This window comes from Oncorhynchus mykiss, chromosome 14, assembly GCF_057628025.1.
Source record: "Oncorhynchus mykiss isolate SJ-2025 chromosome 14, ASM5762802v1, whole genome shotgun sequence".
Classification (NCBI taxonomy): domain Eukaryota; kingdom Metazoa; phylum Chordata; class Actinopteri; order Salmoniformes; family Salmonidae; genus Oncorhynchus; species Oncorhynchus mykiss.
Genome location: NC_143035.1, coordinates 30,124,250 through 30,146,649, shown reverse-complemented (window position 1 = coordinate 30,146,649; position 22,400 = coordinate 30,124,250). Strand labels below are relative to the sequence as shown.

The 22,400-nt window shown below is 45.5% G+C and overlaps 1 protein-coding gene across 6 annotated transcripts in view; it reads left to right on the top strand.

Moving 5' to 3' along the window:
- The window catches only part of LOC110489108 (NEDD4-binding protein 3-A), a 117,710-nt gene that overhangs the window by 85,070 nt on the left and 10,240 nt on the right, over nt 1-22,400 (top strand). For 4 of the 6 annotated variants that reach the window (XM_090198690.1, XM_036943279.2, XM_036943280.2 and 1 more), the window contains exons 2-3: nt 8,048-8,340; nt 9,892-10,069. In XM_090198690.1, coding sequence (XP_090054816.1) covers nt 8,081-8,340; nt 9,892-10,069 — 438 coding nt within the window. In that variant the 5' untranslated portion in view covers nt 8,048-8,080. Of the gene's footprint in view, nt 1-7,812; nt 7,932-8,047; nt 8,341-9,891; nt 10,070-21,553; nt 22,383-22,400 lie in introns of those variants that run through there. The other 2 variants (XM_090198691.1, XM_090198689.1) reach the window with 2 other exon arrangements.

Here is a 22,400-nt window from a genome sequence, read left to right as displayed (position 1 = left end):
TCTCTCTCTCTCCCTCCGTCCACGCTTCTCTCTCCCTCCCTCCGTCCACGCTTCTCTCTCCCTCCCTCCGTCCACGCTTCTCTCTCCCTCCCTCCGTCCACGCTTCTCTCTCCCTCCCTCCGTCCACGCTTCTCTCTCCCTCCCTCCGTCCACGCTTCTCTCTCCCTCCCTCCGTCCACGCTTCTCTCTCTCTCCCTCCGTCCACGCTTCTCTCTCCCTCCCTCCGTCCACGCTTCTCTCTCCCTCCCTCCGTCCACGCTTCTCTCTCCCTCCCTCCGTCCACGCTTCTCTCTCCCTCCCTCCGTCCACGCTTCTCTCTCTCTCTCTCTCTCTCCCTCCGTCCACGCTTCTCCCTCCCTCCCTCCGTCCACGCTTCTCTCTCCCTCCCTCCGTCCACGCTTCTCTCTCTCTCTCTCTCTCTCTCCCTCCGTCCACGCTTCTCCCTCCCTCCCTCCGTCCACGCTTCTCTCTCTCTCTCTCCCTCCCTCCGTCCACGCTTCTCTCTCTCTCTCCCTCCCTCCGTCCACGCTTCTCTCTCCCTCCCTCCGTCCACACTTCTCTCTCTCTTTCTCTCCCTCCCTCCGTCCACGCTTCTCTCTCCCTCCCTCCGTCCACGCTTCTCTCTCCCTCCCTCCGTCCACGCTTCTCTCTCCCTCCCTCCGTCCACGCTTCTCTCTCCCTCCCTCCGTCCACACTTCTCTCTCTCTTTCTCTCCCTCCCTCCGTCCACGCTTCTCTCTCCCTCCCTCCGTCCACGCTTCTCTCTCCCTCCCTCCGTCCACGCTTCTCTCTCCCTCCCTCCGTCCACGCTTCTCTCTCTCTCTCTCTCTCTCCCTCCGTCCACGCTTCTCCCTCCCTCCGTCCACGCTTCTCTCTCTCCCTCCCTCCATCCACGCTTCTCTCTCTCTCCCTCCATCCACGCTTCTCTCTCTCTCCCTCCCTCCCTCCGTCCACGCTTCTCTCTCTCTCTGTCCCTCAGTCCACGCTTCTCTCTCTCTCCCTCCCTCCCTCCGTCCACGCTTCTCTCTCTCTCTCTCCCTCCCTCCGTCCACGCTTCTCTCTCTCTCTGTCCCTCCGTCCACGCTTCTCACTCTCTCTCTCCCTCCCTCCATCCACACTTCTCTCTCCCTCCCTCCGTCCACGCTTCTCTCTCTCTCTCTCCCTCCGTCCACGCTTCTCTCTCTCTCTCTCCCTCCGTCCACACTTCTCTCTCTCTCCCTCCCTCCGTCCACGCTTCTCTCTCTCTCTCTCCCTCCGTCCATGCTTCTCTCTCTCTCTCTCTCTCTCCCTCCCTCCGTCCACGCTTCTCTCTCTCTCTCTCCCTCCCTCCATCCACACTTCTCTCTCTCTCCCTCCGTCCACGCTTCTCTCTCCCTCCCTCCGTCCACACTTCTCTCTCTCTCCCTCCCTCCATCCACGCTTCTCTCTCCCTCCCTCCGTCCACGCTTCTCTCTCTCTCTCTCTCTCTCTCTCCCTCCGTCCACACTTCTCTCTCTCTCTCTCCCTCCGTCCACACTTCTCTCTCTCTCTCCCTCCGTCCACACTTCTCTCTCTCTCCCTCCCTCCGTCCACACTTCTCTCTCTCTCCCTCCCTCCGTCCACGCTTCTCTCTCCCTCCCTCCGTCCACGCTTCTCTCCCTCCCTCCGTCCACGCTTCTCTCTCCCTCCCTCCGTCCACGCTTCTCTCTCCCTCCCTCCCTCCGTCCACGCTTCTCTCTCCCTCCCTCCCTCCGTCCACGCTTCTCTCTCTCTCTCTCTCTCTCTCCCTCCGTCCACACTTCTCTCTCTCTCCCTCCCTCCGTCCACGCTTCTCTCTCTCTCTCCCTCCGTCCACGCTTCTCTCTCTCTCCCTCTGTCCACACTTCTCTCTCTCCCTCTGTCCACACTTCTCTCTCTCTCTCTCCCTCCGTCCACGCTTCTCTCTCTCTCTCTCTCCCTCCGTCCACACTTCTCTCTCTCTCCCTCCCTCCGTTCACGCTTCTCTCTCTCTCCCTCTGTCCACACTTCTCTCTCTCTCTCTCCCTCTGTCCACACTTCTCTCTCTCTCTCTCCCTCCGTCCACGCTTCTCTCTCTCTCTCTCTCCCTCCGTCCACACTTCTCTCTCTCTCTCTCCCTCCGTCCACACTTCTCTCTCTCTCCCTCCCTCCGTCCACGCTTCTCTCTCTCTCTCCCTCCGTCCACGCTTCTCTCTCTCTCTCCCTCCGTCCACGCTTCTTTCTCTCTCCCTCTGTCCACACTTCTCTCTCTCTCTCTCCCTCCGTCCACGCTTCTCTCTCTCTCTCTCCCTCCGTCCACGCTTCTCTCTCTCTCCCTCCGTCCACGCTTCTCTCTCACTCTCTCCCTCCGTTCACGCTTCTCTCTCTCCCTCCGTCCACACTTCTCTCTCTCTCCCTCCCTCCGTCCACGCTTCTCTCTCTCCCTCCCTCCGTCCACGCTTCTCTCTCTCTCTCTCTCCCTCCGTCCACGCTTCTCTCTCTCTCTCTCTCTCTCCCTCCGTCCACACTTCTCTCTCTCTCCCTCCCTCCGTCCACGCTTCTCTCTCTCTCTCCCTCCGTCCACGCTTCTCTCTCCCTCCGTCCACGCTTCTCTCTCTCTCTCCCTCCGTCCACGCTTCTCTCTCTCTCTCTCCCTCCGTCCACGCTTCTCTCTCTCTCTCTCCCTCCGTCCACGCTTCTCTCTCTCTCTCTCCCTCCGTCCACGCTTCTCTCTCTCTCTCTCCCTCCGTCCACGCTTCTCTCTCTCTCTCTCCCTCCGTCCACGCTTCTCTCTCTCTCTCTCCCTCCGTCCACGCTTCTCTCTCTCTCTCTCCCTCCGTCCACGCTTCTCTCTCTCTCTCTCCCTCCGTCCACGCTTCTCTCTCTCTCCCTAAGTCCACGCTTCTCTCTCTCTCTCTCCCTCCGTCCACGCTTCTCTCTCTCTCTCCCTCCCTCCGTCCACGCTTCTCTCTCCCTCCCTCCGTCCACGCTTCTCTCTCTCTCCCTCCGTCCACGCTTCTCTCTCCCTCCCTCCGTCCACGCTTCTCTCTCTCTCCCTCCGTCCACGCTTCTCTCTCTCTCCCTCCGTCCACGCTTCTCTCTCTCTCTCTCCCTCCCTCCGTCCACGCTTCTCTCTCTCTCTCCCTCCCTCCGTCCACGCTTCTCTCTCTCTCTCTCTCCCTCCGTCCACGCTTCTCTCTCTCTCTCTCTCCCTCCCTCCCTCCGTCCACACTTCTCTCTCTCTCTCCCTCCCTCCGTCCACACTTCTCTCTCTCTCTCCCTCCCTCCGTCCACACTTCTCTCTCTCTCTCCCTCCCTCCGTCCACGCTTCTCTCTCTCTCTCCCTCCCTCCGTCCACGCTTCTCTCTCTCTCTCTCTCCCTCCCTCCGTCCACGCTTCTCTCTCTCTCTCCCTCCCTCCCTCCGTCCACGCTTCTCTCTCTCTCTCCCTCCCTCCACACTTCTCTCTCTCTCCCTCCGTCCACACTTCTCTCTCTCTCTCCCTCCGTCCACACTTCTCTCTCTCTCTCCCTCCGTCCACGCTTTTCTCTCTCTCCCTCCGTCCACGCTTCTCTCTCTCTCCCTCCCTCTGTTCACACTTCTCTCTCTCTCTCTCTCTCCCTCCGTCCACGCTTCTCTCTCTCTCTCTCCCTCCCTCCATCCACGCTTCTCTCTCTCTCTCCCTCCCTCTGTTCACACTTCTCTCTCTCTCTCTCTCCCTCCCTCCGTCCACGCTTCTCTCTCTCTCTCTCTCCCTCCGTCCACGCTTCTCTCTCTCTCTCTCTCTCCCTCCCTCCATCCACACTTCTCTCTCTCTCTCCCTCCCTCTGTTCACACTTCTCTCTCTCTCTCTCTCCCTCCCTCCGTCCACGCTTCTCTCTCTCTCTCTCTCTCCCTCCGTCCACGCTTCTCTCTCTCTCCCTCCGTCCACGCTTCTCTCTCTCTCTCTCTCCCTCCGTCCACGCTTCTCTCTCTCTCTCTCCCTCCCTCCATCCACACTTCTCTCTCTCTCTCCCTCCGTCCGCACTTCTCTCTCCCTCCCTCTGTTCACACTTCTCTCTCTCTCTCTCTCTCTCCCTCCCTCCGTCCACGCTTCTCTCTCTCTCTCCCTCCCTCCGTCCACGCTTCTCTCTCTCTCCCTCCCTCCGTCCACTTTTCTCTCTCTCTCCCCCTCCGTCCACTTTTCTCTCTCTCTCCCTCTGTCCACGCTTCTCTCTCCCTCCCTCCGTCCACGCTTCTCTCTCTCTCTCCCTCCGTCCACGCTTCTCTCTCTCTCCCTCCGTCCACGCTGCTCTCTCTCTCTCTCCCTCCGTCCACGCTTCTCTCTCTCTCTCCGTCCACGCTTCTCTCTCTCCCTCCCTCCGTCCACGCTTCTCTCTCTCTCTCTCCCTCCGTCCACGCTTCTCTCTCTCCCTCCCTCTGTTCACACTTCTCTCTCCCTCCCTCCGTCCACGCTTCTCTCTCTCCCTCCGTCCACGCTTCTCTCTCTCTCCCTCGTCCACGCTTCTCTCTCTCTCTCTCCCTCCGTCCACGCTTCTCTCTCTCTCCCTCGTCCACGCTTCTCTCTCTCTCTCTCTCTCCCTCCGTCCACGCTTCTCTCTCTCTCTCCCTCCGTCCACGCTTCTCTCTCACACTCCCTCCGTCCACACTTCTCTCTCTCTCTCTCTCTCTCTCTCCCTCTGTTCACACTTCTCTCTCTCTCTCTCCCTCCCTCCGTCCACACTTCTCTCTCTCCCTCCCTCTGTCCACACTTCTCTCTCTCCCTCCATCCACACTTCTCTCTCTCTCTCTCTCTTCCTCCTTCCGTCCACACTTCTCTCTCTCTCTCCCTCCCTCTGTTCACGCTTCTCTCTCTCTCTCTCCCTCCTTCCGTCCACACTTCTCTCTCTCTCTCCCTCCCTCTGTTCACGCTTCTCTCTCTCTCCCTCCTTCCGTACACACTTCTCTCCCTTTCTCCCTCCCTCTGTTCACACTTCTCTCTCTCTCTTTCTCCCTCCCTCCATCCTCGCTTCTCTCTCTCTCTCTCTCTCCCTCCCTCCGTCCTCGCTTCTCTCTCTCTCTCATATTTCACTAAAGCATGACATACTGTATAGTCATGAATATGACCAGTGAATTACCACAGTGTGCTGTAGTTGTAATAGTCCTGTGTGTAGCTGGTGTAGAGAGTAAGGCGCAGGACAGCAGTAATCAACATACTTATACCAAAATGCACAGCAACATAGCGAGCCCACAAAAGCGTCCCGAATGTACAATGAACAATCACTCACAAACAAAACATGGGGAACAGAGGGTTAAATAATAAACAAGTCATTGGTTGAGTGAAGCCAGGTGTGAAAGACAAAGACTCGGCGGTGGCTAGACGGCCGGTGAGGTCGACCGCCGAACGCTGCCCGAACAAGGAGAGGGACCGACTTCAGCGAAAGTCGTGACAGTAGTAGGTTACACTGTTCTGTATAGTCATTAATATGACCACTGAATAACCCACAGTGTGTTGTAGTAGGTTACACTGTTCTGGCTGTAGATTAGAAGGTCAATAAGATGCACTGACTGAATGGATCAGAAAGCAGAAGGGCAATAATGAATTAAGTAGATACTAAAGGACTGCCCTGATTATAAAGGAACATCCTCTGTCCCTGCTACCTGATTCTAAAAGAACATCCTCTGTCCCTGCTACCTGATTATAAAGGAACATCCTCTGTCCCTGCTACCTGATTATAAAGGAACATCATCTGTCTCTGCTACCTGATTATAAAGGAACATCCTCTGTCCCTGCTGCCTGATTATAAAGGAACATCCTCGTCTGTCCCTGCTACCTGATTATAAAGGAACATCATCTGTCCCTGCTACCTGATTATAAAGGAACATCCTCTGTCCCTGCTGCCTGATTATAAAGGAACATCATCTGTCCCTGCTGCCTGATTATAAAGGAACATCCTCTGTCCCTGCTACCTGATTCTAAAGGAACATCCTCTGTCCCTGCTACCTGATTATAAAGGAACATCCTCTGTCCCTGCTGCCTGATTATAAAGGAACATCCTCGTCTGTCCCTGCTACCTGATTCTAAAGGAACATCCTCTGTCCCTGCTGCCTGATTATAAAGGAACATCCTCGTCTGTCCCTGCTACCTGATTATAAAGGAACATCCTCTGTCCCTGCTACCTGATTATAAAGGAACATCCTCTGTCCCTGCTGCCTGATTATAAAGGAACATCCTCGTCAGTCCCTGCTGCCTGATTATAAAGGAACATCCTCTGTCCCTGCTGCCTGATTATAAAGGAACATCCTCGTCTGTCCCTGCTACCTGATTATAAAGGAACATCCTCGTCTGTCCCTGCTACCTGATTATAAAGGAACATCCTCTGTCCCTGCTACCTGATTATAAAGGAACATCCTCTGTCCCTGCTGCCTGATTATAAAGGAACATCCTCGTCAGTCCCTGCTGCCTGATTATAAAGGAACATCCTCTGTCCCTGCTGCCTGATTATAAAGGAACATCCTCGTCTGTCCCTGCTACCTGATTATAAAGGAACATCCTCTGTCCCTGCTACCTGATTATAAAGGAACATCCTCGTCAGTCCCTGCTGCCTGATTATAAAGGAACATCCTCTGTCCCTGCTACCTGATTATAAAGGAACATCCTCTGTCCCTGCTGCCTGATTATAAAGGAACATCCTCGTCTGTCCCTGCTACCTGATTATAAAGGAACATCATCTGTCCCTGCTACCTGATTATAAAGGAACATCCTCTGTCCCTGCTGCCTGATTATAAAGGAACATCCTCTGTCCCTGCTGCCTGATTATAAAGGAACATCATCTGTCCCTGCTGCCTGATTATAAAGGAACATCCTCTGTCCCTGCTACCTGATTCTAAAGGAACATCCTCTGTCCCTGCTACCTGATTATAAAGGAACATCCTCTGTCCCTGCTGCCTGATTATAAAGGAACATCCTCTGTCCCTGCTACCTGATTATAAAGGAACATCCTCGTCTGTCCCTGCTGCCTGATTATAAAGGAACATCCTCTGTCCCTGCTACCTGATTATAAAGGAACATCCTCGTCAGTCCCTGCCGCCTGATTATAAAGGAACATCCTCGTCAGTCCCTGCTGCCTGATTCGAAGCACTCTGCCTCTTTATCAGACAATTAGGATTTGCTGTAGTCAGTAGAATCACGGAGGGCGAATCCACACACACACACACACACACACACACACACACACACACACATAGTTACATAACAGGCTTCTGGTGGTGCATATGTTATCTGCTCCTCTTCCCCAAGAGGCTCTCACACATACACACACACTCTACCCACACACTACACATACATACTACACTCTACATCTGTGATCTTCTCTTTTAGCTTACTTCTCATTTTTAACATTTCAAAAATGCATGAGGTGTCTCTGGCAGGAGGTTGATGCATTATTTGGGATTTTGAAGTGTTAGTAACTAGGAAAGTGTTTTGGTTCTTTGATAAGCTAGTAGTTGAGCGTGGTTGAACCATACGGTTGTGTTGCTGTGTGGCTTTGCACTATGGGACTCATTTATTAAGACTAGATCACAGCTTAGGTGGGTTTATTCTAAAGGTTTTAGGTGGGTCACTGACTGCACAAAACTGCCTCGGGACACACACACACACAGCTGATCACAGAGGAGCCGCATGTCAAGTCACGCTCTGAGAGAGGAGATATGAAGCCAGACAGGGAAAAATACAGGAGTATGACTGGAATGCACATCAACAACAGACTGGTAACTAGGGGAAAGGCTACGGGGAAATACTGAGGAAGACAGAGGGAATGGGACAGACAGACAGACAGACAGACAGACAGACAGACAGACAGCTGAAGACATACTGTAAACAACTTGGTCTTGGATAAGATGGTTTATTGTCAAAGAGATAAGATATTACAGAGATAAGATATTACAGAGATAAGATATTACAGAGTACAGTTAGAAGGTGAATAGGAAGTTGTCATGGTGATAATGGTTTATGATATTTTACAGGGTTCTGAATCAGATGACAGTTGGTTTATATCCATTTTCTGTTTTTCCTCTTCTCTCCTCTACCTCAAGAGTTCCCCGCGGGGCCACCCTGTCCTGTAACCAATGGCAACGTCGGTCCAAACCCTTCCTCTGACCCGCAACCCCAGCAAGACATTCCGTGATCCCATCTCGACCCCTACCCGGTCCACAGCCCTATTGGACCGGTTCAGTATGGGTAGTGTAGGCAGCCTAGTGGAGCGCCCAGACGCGTCCCCAGCTAAAGGCAGCCGGGCCGTGCCCCAGGTGGGACCCAGGCAGACCAACAGGATATTAAAGAAAGGCTTCAACCAGAGAGAGTTGCTCAACTACCTCAACATTACCAGGTTAGTGAGCTCTCTAATACTTAAAATGGCTGCTGTGTTTCATCAACATTACCAGGTTAGTGAACTCTCTGATAGGCACAAAATGGCTGCCGTGTTTCATCAACATCACCAGGTTAGTGAACTCTCTGATAGGCACAAAATGGCTGCTGTGTTTCATCAACATTACCAGGTTAGTGAACTCTCTGATAGGCACAAAATGGCTGCCGTGTTTCATCAACATCACCAGGTTAGTGAACTCTCTGATAGGCACAAAATGGCTGCTGTGTTTCATCAACATCACCAGGTTAGTGAACTCTCTGATAGGCACAAAATGGCTGCCGTGTTTCATCAACATCACCAGGTTAGTTAACTCTCTGATAGGCACAAAATGGCTGCTGTGTTTCATCAACATCACCAGGTTAGTGAACTCTCTGATACTCTTAAAATGGCTGCTGTTTCATCAACATCACCAGGTTAGTGAGCTCTCTGATACTCTTAAAATGGCTGCCGTGTTTCATCAACATCACCAGGTTAGTGAACTCTCTGATACTCTTAAAATGGCTGCTGTTTCATCAACATCACCAGGTTAGTGAACTCTCTGATACTCTTAAATGGCTGCTGTTTCATCAACATCACCAGGTTAGTGAACTCTCTGATACTCTAGAAATGGCTGCCGTGTTTCATCAACATCACCAGGTTAGTTAACTCTCTGATAGGCACAAAATGGCTGCTGTGTTTCATCAACATCACCAGGTTAGTGAACTCTCTGATAGGCACAAAATGGCTGCTGTTTCATCAACATCACCAGGTTAGTGAACTCTCTGATAGGCACAAAATGGCTGCTGTGTTTCATCAACATCACCAAGTTAGTGAACTCTCTGATAGGCACAAAATGGCTGCTGTGTTTCATCAACATCACCAGGTTAATGAACTCTCTGATAGGCACAAAATGGCTGCTGTGTTTCATCAACATCACCAGGTTAGTGAACTCTCTGATAGGCACAAAATGGCTGCTGTGTTTCATCAACATCACCAGGTTAGTGAACTCTCTGATAGGCACAAAATGGCTGCCGTGTTTCATCAACATCACCAGGTTAGTGAACTCTCTGATAGGTATAAAATAGCTGCCGTGTTTCATCACCCAGATGGGTTTTATAGTAGAGAGTCTATGTATTCCATAAAGTGCAGACAAAGCGGGAAAGAGTTGTCTGTTTCAAATAGGAGGCATTAATGATGCTCTTGGGTAATAACATCACCTGTGATTCCATAGTGGTGTTAGTGCTACTGCCAGGTGGGTGCCACACACAGTGAGCTGGTAGGAGGTTTTGACTATATTTGGGAAGTAGGCTATTACAATATAGTTGTAGCTTGATGAAATCTAAATCATTTTCATTTGGTTCAAGTTTTAATATCACATGCCTCAGTACAGTCAAATACCTTTCTTGCACACTCAAATCTAAATCATTTTCATAACAAGCTGTTATCGCTCAGAAGAACAGGTTATCAATTGACTTGATTGGTTATCAAATGACTTGAAACCTGAATGAAAACCTTTATAATGATCCCCACCAGGAAAGAGGCCAAAGCGGGTAGCGGCCCAGGCAGCAGTAGGAAGGACATCTTCTCCAGCATGCAGTCCATGAAGAGAGAGCATGGACATGAGGAGGAACACATCAAGATCTACCACAAAGACAGAACTGAGGTGGACGTGTCAAAGAACTCACTGCCCATTAGAGGGAAATATGAGAAGGTAAGAAGAATAATGATATCCCTGGGACGACATATAGGGATGATATCCCTGAGACAACATACTGTATAGGTATGATATCACTGGGACAACATGCTGTATAGGTATGATATCCCTGGGACAACATGCTGTATAGGTATGATATCCCTGGGACAACATACTGTATAGGTATGATATCCCTGGGACAACATACTGTATAGGTATGATATCCCTGAGACAACATATAGGTATGATATCCCTGAGACAACATACTGTATAGGTATGATATCACTGGGACAACATGCTGTATAGGTATGATATCCCTGGGACAACATGCTGTATAGGTATGATATCCCTGGGACAACATACTGTATAGGTATGATATCCCTGTGACAACATACTGTATAGGTATGATATCCCTGGGACAACATACTGTATAGGTATGATATCCCTGGGACAACATATAGGGATGATATCCCTGGGACAACATACTGTATAGGGATGATATCCCTGGGACAACATACTGTATAGGTATGATATCCCTGGGACAACATATAGGGATGATATCCCTGGGACAACATACTGTATAGGTATGATATCCCTGGGACAACATACTGTATAGGTATGATATCCCTGGGACAACATACTGTATAGGTATGATATCCCTGGGACAACATACTGTATAGGTATGATATCCCTGAGACAACATATAGGTATGATATCCCTGGGACAACATACTGTATAGGTATGATATCCCTGGGACAGCATACTGTATAGGTATGATATCCCTGGGACAGCATACTGTATAGGTATGATATCCCTGAGACAACATACTGTATAGGTATGATATCCCTGAGACAACATATAGGGATGATATCCCTGGGACAGCATACTGTATAGGTATGATATCCCTGGGACAGCATACTGTATAGGTATGATATCCCTGGGACAACATACTGTATAGGTATGATATCCCTGAGACAACATATAGGGATGATATCCCTGGGACAACATACTGTATAGGTATGATATCCCTGGGACAACATACTGTATAGGTATGATATCTCTGGGACAACATACTGTATAGGTATGATATCCCTGGGACAACATACTGTATAGGTATGATATCCCTGAGACAACATATAGGGATGATATCCCTGGGACAACATACTGTATAGGTATGATATCCCTGGGACAACATACTGTATAGGTATGATATCTCTGGGACAACATACTGTATAGGTATGATATCCCTGAGACAACATATAGGGATGATATCCCTGGGACAACAAAATGTATAGGTATGATATCCCTGTGACAACATACTGTATAGGTATGATATCTCTGGGACAACATACTGTATAGGTATGATATCCCTGGGACAACATAGAGGGATGATATCCCTGGGACTACATATAGGTATGATATCCCTGGGACAACATACTGTATAGTTATGATATCCCTGGGACAACATACTGTATAGGTATGATATCCCTGAGACAACATATAGGGATGATATCCCTGGGACAACAAAATGTATAGGTATGATATCCCTGTGACAACATACTGTATAGGTATGATATCTCTGGGACAACATACTGTATAGGTATGATATCCCTGGGACAACATAGAGGGATGATATCCCTGGGACTACATATAGGTATGATATCCCTGAGACAACATACTGTATAGGTATGATATCCCTGGGACAACATACTGTATAGGTATGATATCTCTGGGACAACATACTGTATAGGTATGATATCCCTGAGACAACATATAGGGATGATATCCCTGGGACTACATATAGGTATGATATCCCTGAGACAACATACTGTATAGGTATGATATCCCTGAGACAACATATAGGGATGATATCCCTGGGACAACATACTGTATAGGTATGATATCCCTGAGACAACATATAGGGATGATATCCCTGGGACTACATATAGGTATGATATCCCTGAGACAACATACTGTATAGGTATGATATCCCTGAGACAACATATAGGTATGATATCTCTGGGACAACATATTGTATAGGTATGATATCCCTGAGACAACATATAGGGATGATATCCCTGGGACTACATATAGGTATGATATCCCTGAGACAACATACTGTATAGGTATGATATCCCTGGGACAACATACTGTATAGGTATGATATCCCTGAGACAACATACTGTATAGGTATGATATCCCTGTGACAACATACTGTATAGGTATGATATCTCTGGGACAACATATAGGGATGATATCCCTGAGACAACATACTGTATAGGTATGATATCCCTGTGACAACATGCTGTATAGGTATGATATCCCTGGGACAACATACTGTATAGGTATGATATCCCTGGGACAACATACTGTATAGGTATGATATCCCTGGGACAACATACTGTATAGGTATGATATCCCTGAGACAACATATAGGTATGATGATATCCCTGTGACAACATGCTGTATAGGTATGATATCCCTGGGACAACATAAAGGTATGATATCTCTATGACAACATACTGTATAGTAATGATATCACTGGGACAACATATAGGTATGATATCCCTGGGACAACATACTGTATAGGAATGATATCACTGGGACAACATATAGGTATGATATCCATGTGACAACATACTGTATAGGTATGATATCCCTGGGACAACATACTGTATAGGTATGATATCCCTGTGACAACATACTGTATAGGTATGATATCCCTGAGACAACATATAGGGATGATATCCCTGGGACAACATACTGTATAGGTATGATATCCCTGTGACAACATACTGTATAGGTATGATATCTCTGGGACAACATATAGGGATGATATCCCTGAGACAACATATAGGGATGATATCCCTGGGACAACATACTGTATAGGTATGATATCCCTGGGACAACATACTGTATAGGAATGATATCCCTGGGACAACATACTGTATAGGTATGATATCCCTGGGACAACATACTGTATAGGTATGATATCCCTGGGACACCATACTGTATAGGAATGATATCTCTGGGACAACATACTGTATAGGTATGATATCCCTGAGACAACATATAGGGATGATATCCCTGGGACAACAAAATGTATAGGTATGATATCCCTGTGACAACATACTGTATAGGTATGATATCTCTGGGACAACATACTGTATAGGTATGATATCCCTGGGACAACATAGAGGGATGATATCCCTGGGACTACATATAGGTATGATATCCCTGGGACAACATACTGTATAGTTATGATATCCCTGGGACAACATACTGTATAGGTATGATATCCCTGAGACAACATATAGGGATGATATCCCTGGGACAACAAAATGTATAGGTATGATATCCCTGTGACAACATACTGTATAGGTATGATATCTCTGGGACAACATACTGTATAGGTATGATATCCCTGGGACAACATAGAGGGATGATATCCCTGGGACTACATATAGGTATGATATCCCTGAGACAACATACTGTATAGGTATGATATCCCTGGGACAACATACTGTATAGGTATGATATCTCTGGGACAACATACTGTATAGGTATGATATCCCTGAGACAACATATAGGGATGATATCCCTGGGACTACATATAGGTATGATATCCCTGAGACAACATACTGTATAGGTATGATATCCCTGAGACAACATATAGGGATGATATCCCTGGGACAACATACTGTATAGGTATTATATCCCTGAGACAACATATAGGGATGATATCCCTGGGACTACATATAGGTATGATATCCCTGAGACAACATACTGTATAGGTATGATATCCCTGAGACAACATATAGGTATGATATCTCTGGGACAACATATTGTATAGGTATGATATCCCTGAGACAACATATAGGGATGATATCCCTGGGACTACATATAGGTATGATATCCCTGAGACAACATACTGTATAGGTATGATATCCCTGGGACAACATACTGTATAGGTATGATATCCCTGAGACAACATACTGTATAGGTATGATATCCCTGTGACAACATACTGTATAGGTATGATATCTCTGGGACAACATATAGGGATGATATCCCTGAGACAACATACTGTATAGGTATGATATCCCTGTGACAACATGCTGTATAGGTATGATATCCCTGGGACAACATACTGTATAGGTATGATATCCCTGGGACAACATACTGTATAGGTATGATATCCCTGGGACAACATACTGTATAGGTATGATATCCCTGAGACAACATATAGGTATGATGATATCCCTGTGACAACATGCTGTATAGGTATGATATCCCTGGGACAACATAAAGGTATGATATCTCTATGACAACATACTGTATAGTAATGATATCACTGGGACAACATATAGGTATGATATCCCTGGGACAACATACTGTATAGGAATGATATCACTGGGACAACATATAGGTATGATATCCATGTGACAACATACTGTATAGGTATGATATCCCTGGGACAACATACTGTATAGGTATGATATCCCTGTGACAACATACTGTATAGGTATGATATCCCTGAGACAACATATAGGGATGATATCCCTGGGACAACATACTGTATAGGTATGATATCCCTGTGACAACATACTGTATAGGTATGATATCTCTGGGACAACATATAGGGATGATATCCCTGAGACAACATATAGGGATGATATCCCTGGGACAACATACTGTATAGGTATGATATCCCTGGGACAACATACTGTATAGGAATGATATCCCTGGGACAACATACTGTATAGGTATGATATCCCTGGGACAACATACTGTATAGGTATGATATCCCTGGGACACCATACTGTATAGGAATGATATCCCTGGGACAACATACTGTATAGGTATGATATCCCTGTGACAACATACTGTATAGGTATGATATCCCTGAGACAACATATAGGGATGATATCCCTGGGACAACATAATGTATAGGTATGATATCTCTGGGACAACATACTGTATAGGTATGATATCCCTGAGACAACATATAGGGATGATATCCCTGGGACAACATAATGTATAGGTATGATATCCCTGTGACAACATACTGTATAGGTATGATATCTCTGGGACAACATACTGTATAGGTATGATATCCCTGAGACAACATATAGGGATGATATCCCTGGGACAACATATAGGGATGATATCCCTGGGACAACATAATGTATAGGTATGATATCCCTGTGACAACATACTGTATAGGTATGATATCTCTGGGACAACATACTGTATAGGTATGATATCCCTGAGACAACATACTGTATAGGTGTGATATCCCTGAGACAACATATAGGTATGATATCCCTGAGACAACATATAGGGATGATATCCCTGGGACTACATATAGGTATGATATCCCTGAGACAACATACTGTATAGGTATGATATCCCTGAGACAACATATAGGGATGATATCCCTGGGACTACATATAGGTATGATATCCCTGAGACAACATACTGTATAGGTATGATATCCCTGAGACAACATATAGGTATGATATCTCTGGGACAACATACTGTATAGGTATGATATCCCTGAGACAACATATAGGGATGATATCCCTGGGACTACATATAGGTATGATATCCCTGAGACAACATACTGTATAGGTATGATATCCCTGGGACAACATACTGTATAGGTATGATATCCCTGAGACAACATACTGTATAGGTATGATATCCCTGTGACAACATACTGTATAGGTATGATATCTCTGGGACAACATATAGGGATGATATCCCTGAGACAACATATAGGGATGATATCCCTGGGACAACATACTGTATAGGTATGATATCCCTGTGACAACATGCTGTATAGGTATGATATCCCTGGGACAACATACTGTATAGGTATGATATCCCTGGGACAACATACTGTATAGGTATGATATCCCTGGGACAACATACTGTATAGGTATGATATCCCTGAGACAACATATAGGTATGATGATATCCCTGTGACAACATGCTGTATAGGTATGATATCCCTGGGACAACATAAAGGTATGATATCTCTATGACAACATACTGTATAGTAATGATATCACTGGGACAACATATAGGTATGATATCCCTGGGACAACATACTGTATAGGAATGATATCACTGGGACAACATATAGGTATGATATCCATGTGACAACATACTGTATAGGTATGATATCCCTGGGACAACATACTGTATAGGTATGATATCCCTGTGACAACATACTGTATAGGTATGATATCCCTGAGACAACATATAGGGATGATATCCCTGGGACAACATACTGTATAGGTATGATATCCCTGTGACAACATACTGTATAGGTATGATATCTCTGGGACAACATATAGGGATGATATCCCTGAGACAACATATAGGGATGATATCCCTGGGACAACATACTGTATAGGTATGATATCCCTGGGACAACATACTGTATAGGAATGATATCCCTGGGACAACATACTGTATAGGTATGATATCCCTGTGACAACATACTGTATAGGTATGATATCCCTGGGACACCATACTGTATAGGAATGATATCCCTGGGACAACATACTGTATAGGTATGATATCCCTGTGACAACATACTGTATAGGTATGATATCCCTGAGACAACATATAGGGATGATATCCCTGGGACAACATAATGTATAGGTATGATATCTCTGGGACAACATACTGTATAGGTATGATATCCCTGAGACAACATATAGGGATGATATCCCTGGGACAACATAATGTATAGGTATGATATCCCTGTGACAACATACTGTATAGGTATGATATCTCTGGGACAACATACTGTATAGGTATGATATCCCTGAGACAACATATAGGGATGATATCCCTGGGACAACATATAGGGATGATATCCCTGGGACAACATACTGTATAGGTATGATATCCCTGTGACAACATGCTGTATAGGTATGATATCCCTGGGACAACATACTGTATAGGTATGATATCCCTGGGACAACATACTGTATAGGTATGATATCCCTGGGACAACATACTGTATAGGTATGATATCCCTGAGACAACATATAGGTATGATGATATCCCTGTGACAACATGCTGTATAGGTATGATATCCCTGGGACAACATAAAGGTATGATATCTCTATGACAACATACTGTATAGTAATGATATCACTGGGACAACATATAGGTATGATATCCCTGGGACAACATACTGTATAGGTATGATATCCCTGTGACAACATACTGTATAGGTATGATATCCCTGAGACAACATATAGGGATGATATCCCTGGGACAACATACTGTATAGGTATGATATCCCTGTGACAACATACTGTATAGGTATGATATCTCTGGGACAACATATAGGGATGATATCCCTGAGACAACATATAGGGATGATATCCCTGGGACAACATACTGTATAGGTATGATATCCCTGGGACAACATACTGTATAGGAATGATATCCCTGGGACAACATACTGTATAGGTATGATATCCCTGTGACAACATACTGTATAGGTATGATATCCCTGGGACACCATACTGTATAGGAATGATATCCCTGGGACAACATACTGTATAGGTATGATATCCCTGTGACAACATACTGTATAGGTATGATATCCCTGAGACAACATATAGGGATGATATCCCTGGGACAACATAATGTATTGGTATGATATCTCTGGGACAACATACTGTATAGGTATGATATCCCTGAGACAACATATAGGGATGATATCCCTGGGACAACATAATGTATAGGTATGATATCCCTGTGACAACATACTGTATAGGTATGATATCTCTGGGACAACATACTGTATAGGTATGATATCCCTGAGACAACATATAGGGATGATATCCCTGGGACAACATAATGTATAGGTATGATATCCCTGTGACAACATACTGTATAGGTATGATATCTCTGGGACAACATACTGTATAGGTATGATATCCCTGAGACAACATACTGTATAGGTGTGATATCCCTGAGACAACATATAGGTATGATATCCCTGAGACAACATATAGGGATGATATCCCTGAGACTACATATAGGTATGATATCCCTGAGACAACATACTGTATAGGTATGATATCCCTGAGACAACATATAGGGATGATATCCCTGGGACAACATACTGTATAGGTATGATATCCCTGGGACAACACACTGTATAGGTATGATATCCCTGAGACAACATATAGGTATGATGATATCCCTGTGACAACATGCTGTATAGGTATGATATCCCTGGGACAACATAAAGGTATGATATCTCTATGACAACATACTGTATAGTAATGATATCACTGGGACAACATATAGGTATGATATCCCTGGGACAACATACTGTATAGGAATGATATCACTGGGACAACATATAGGTATGATATCCATGTGACAACATACTGTATAGGTATGATATCCCTGGGACAACATACTGTATAGGTATGATATCCCTGTGACAACATACTGTATAGGTATGATATCCCTGAGACAACATATAGGGATGATATCCCTGGGACAACATACTGTATAGGTATGATATCCCTGTGACAACATACTGTATAGGTATGATATCTCTGGGACAACATATAGGGATGATATCCCTGAGACAACATATAGGGATGATATCCCTGGGACAACATACTGTATAGGTATGATATCCCTGGGACAACATACTGTATAGGAATGATATCCCTGGGACAACATACTGTATAGGTATGATATCCCTGTGACAACATACTGTATAGGTATGATATCCCTGGGACACCATACTGTATAGGAATGATATCCCTGTGACAACATACTGTATAGGTATGATATCCCTGAGACAACATATAGGGATGATATCCCTGGGACAACATAATGTATAGGTATGATATCTCTGGGACAACATACTGTATAGGTATGATATCCCTGAGACAACATATAGGGATGATATCCCTGGGACAACATAATGTATAGGTATGATATCCCTGTGACAACATACTGTATAGGTATGATATCTCTGGGACAACATACTGTATAGGTATGATATCCCTGAGACAACATATAGGGATGATATCCCTGGGACAACATATAGGGATGATATCCCTGGGACAACATAATGTATAGGTATGATATCCCTGTGACAACATACTGTATAGGTATGATATCTCTGGGACAACATACTGTATAGGTATGATATCCCTGAGACAACATACTGTATAGGTGTGATATCCCTGAGACAACATATAGGTATGATATCCCTGAGACAACATATAGGGATGATATCCCTGGGACTACATATAGGTATGATATCCCTGAGACAACATACTGTATAGGTATGATATCCCTGAGACAACATATAGGGATGATATCCCTGGGACAACATATAGGTATGATATCCCTGAGACAACATACTGTATAGGTATGATATCCCTGAGACAACATATAGGGATGATATCCCTGGGACAACATATAGGGATGATATCCCTGAGACAACATATAGGGATGATATCCCTGAGACAACATATAGGGATGATATCCCTGGGACAACATACTGTATAGGTATGATATCCCTGGGACAACATACTGTATAGGTATGATATCCCTGAGACAACATATAGGTATGATGATATCCCTGTGACAACATGCTGTATAGGTATGATATCCCTGGGACAACATACTGTATAGGTATGATATCCCTGGACAACATATAGGTATGATGATATCCCTGTGACAACATACTGTATAGGTATGATATCCCTGTGACAACATACTGTATAGGTATGATATCCCTGGGACAACATACTGTATAGGAATGATATCACTGGGACAACATATAGGTATGATATCACTGGGACAACATAAAGGTATGATATCTCTATGACAACATACTGTATAGTAATGATATCACTGGGACAACATATAGGTATGATATCCCTGGGACAACATACGGTATAGGTATGATATCCCTAGGACAACATACTGTATAGGAATGATATCACTGGGACAACATATAGGGATGATATTTCTGGGACAACATACTGTATAGGTATGATATCACTGGGACAACATATAGGGATGATATTTCTGGGACAACATACTGTATAGGTATGATATCACTGGGACAACATATAGGTATGATATCACTGGGACAACATAAAGGTATGATATATCTATGACAACATACTGTATAGTAATGATATCACTGGGACAACATATAGGTATGATATCCCTGGGACAACATACGGTATAGGTATGATATCCCTAGGACAACATACTGTATAGGAATGATATCACTGGGACAACATATAGGGATGATATTTCTGGGACAACATACTGTATAGGTATGATATCACTGGGACAACATATAGGTATGATATCACTGGGACAACATAAAGGTATGATATCTCTATGACAACATACTGTATAGTAATGATATCACTGGGACAACATATAGGAATGATATCCCTGGGACAACATACGGTATAGGTATGATATCCCTGGGACAACATACTGTATAGGAATGATATCACTGGAACAACATATAGGTATGATATCCCTGGGACAACATACTGTATAGGTATGATATCCCTGAGACAACATATAGGTATGATATCCCTGGGACAACATACTGTATAGGTATGATATCCCTGTGACAACATACTGTATAGGTATGATATCCCTGAGACAACATATAGGGATGATATCCTTGGGACAACATATAGGTATGATATCCCTGGGACAACATACTGTATAGGTATGATATCACTGGGACAACATACTGTATAGGAATGATATCACTGGGACAACATACTGTATAGGAATGATATCACTGCAACAACGTACTGTATTAGTATGATATCACTGGGACAACATACTGTATAGGTATGATATCCCTGAGACAACATATAGGGATGATATCCCTGGGACTACATATAGGTATGATATCCCTGGGACTACATATAGGTATGATATCCCTGGGACAACATACTGTATAGGTATGATATCACTGGGACAACATATAGGTATGATATCACTGGGACAACATACTGTATAGGTATGATATCACTGGGACAACATACTGTATAGGAATGATATCACTGGGACAACATACTGTATAGGAATGATATCACTGCAACAACGCACTGTATTAGTATGATATCACTGGGACAACATACTGTATAGGAATGATATCACTGCAACAACATACTGTATAGGAATGATATCACTGCAACAACATACTGTATAGGAATGATATCACTGCAACAACATACTGTATAGGAATGATATCACTGCAACAACATACTGTATAGGAATGAACACATACATCTGCAGTTATCTTTTTTATCCATTATTTTAGCAACAATAACACATTTTAACATTAGACTCCTTTAATACTCTACCTGTCTGTCTCTCTCTACCTGTCTGTCTCTCTCTACCTGTCTGTCTCTCTCTACCTGTCTGTCTCTCTCTACCTGTCTGTCTCTCTAGACCTCTCTACCTGTCTGTCTCTCTAGACCTCCAGCATGCCTTCTCCCCTCTCTACCTGTCTGTCTCTCTATACCTGTCTGTCTCTCTATACCTCCAGCATGCCTTCTCCCCTCTCTACCTGTCTGTCTCTCTATACCTGTCTGTCTCTCTATACCTGTCTGTCTCTCTAGACCTGTCTGTCTCTCTCTACCTGTCTGTCTCTCTATACCTCCAGCATGCCTTCTCCCCTCTCTACCTGTCTGTCTCTATACCTCTCCACCTGTCTGTCCCTCTAAACCTCTCTACCTGTCTGTCTCTCTATACCTCCAGCATGCCATCTCCCCTCTCTACCTGTCTGTCTCTCTATACCTCCAGCAAGCCATCTCCCATCTCTACCTGTCTGTCTCTCTATACCTCCAGCATGCCTTCTCCCCTCTCTACCTGTCTGTCTCTCTCTACCTGTCTGTCTCTCTAGACCTCCAGCATGCCATCTCCCCTCTCTACATGTCTGTCTCTCTATACCTGTCTGTCTCTCTAAACCTCCAGCATGCCTTCTCCCCTCTCTACCTGTCTGTCTCTCTATACCTGTCTGTCTCTCTAGACCTGTCTGTCTCTCTCTACCTGTCTGTCTCTCTCTACCTGTCTGTCTCTCTATACCTCCAGCATGCCTTCTCCCCTCTCTACCTGTCTGTCTCTCTAGACCTCCAGTATGCCATCTCCCCTCTCTAACTGTCTGTCTCTCTATACCTCCAGCATGCCATCTCCCCTCTCTAACTGTCTGTCTCTCTATACCTCCAGTATGCCATCTCCCCTCTCTGTCTGTCTCTCTATACCTCCAGCATGCCATCTCCCCTCTCTAACTGTCTGT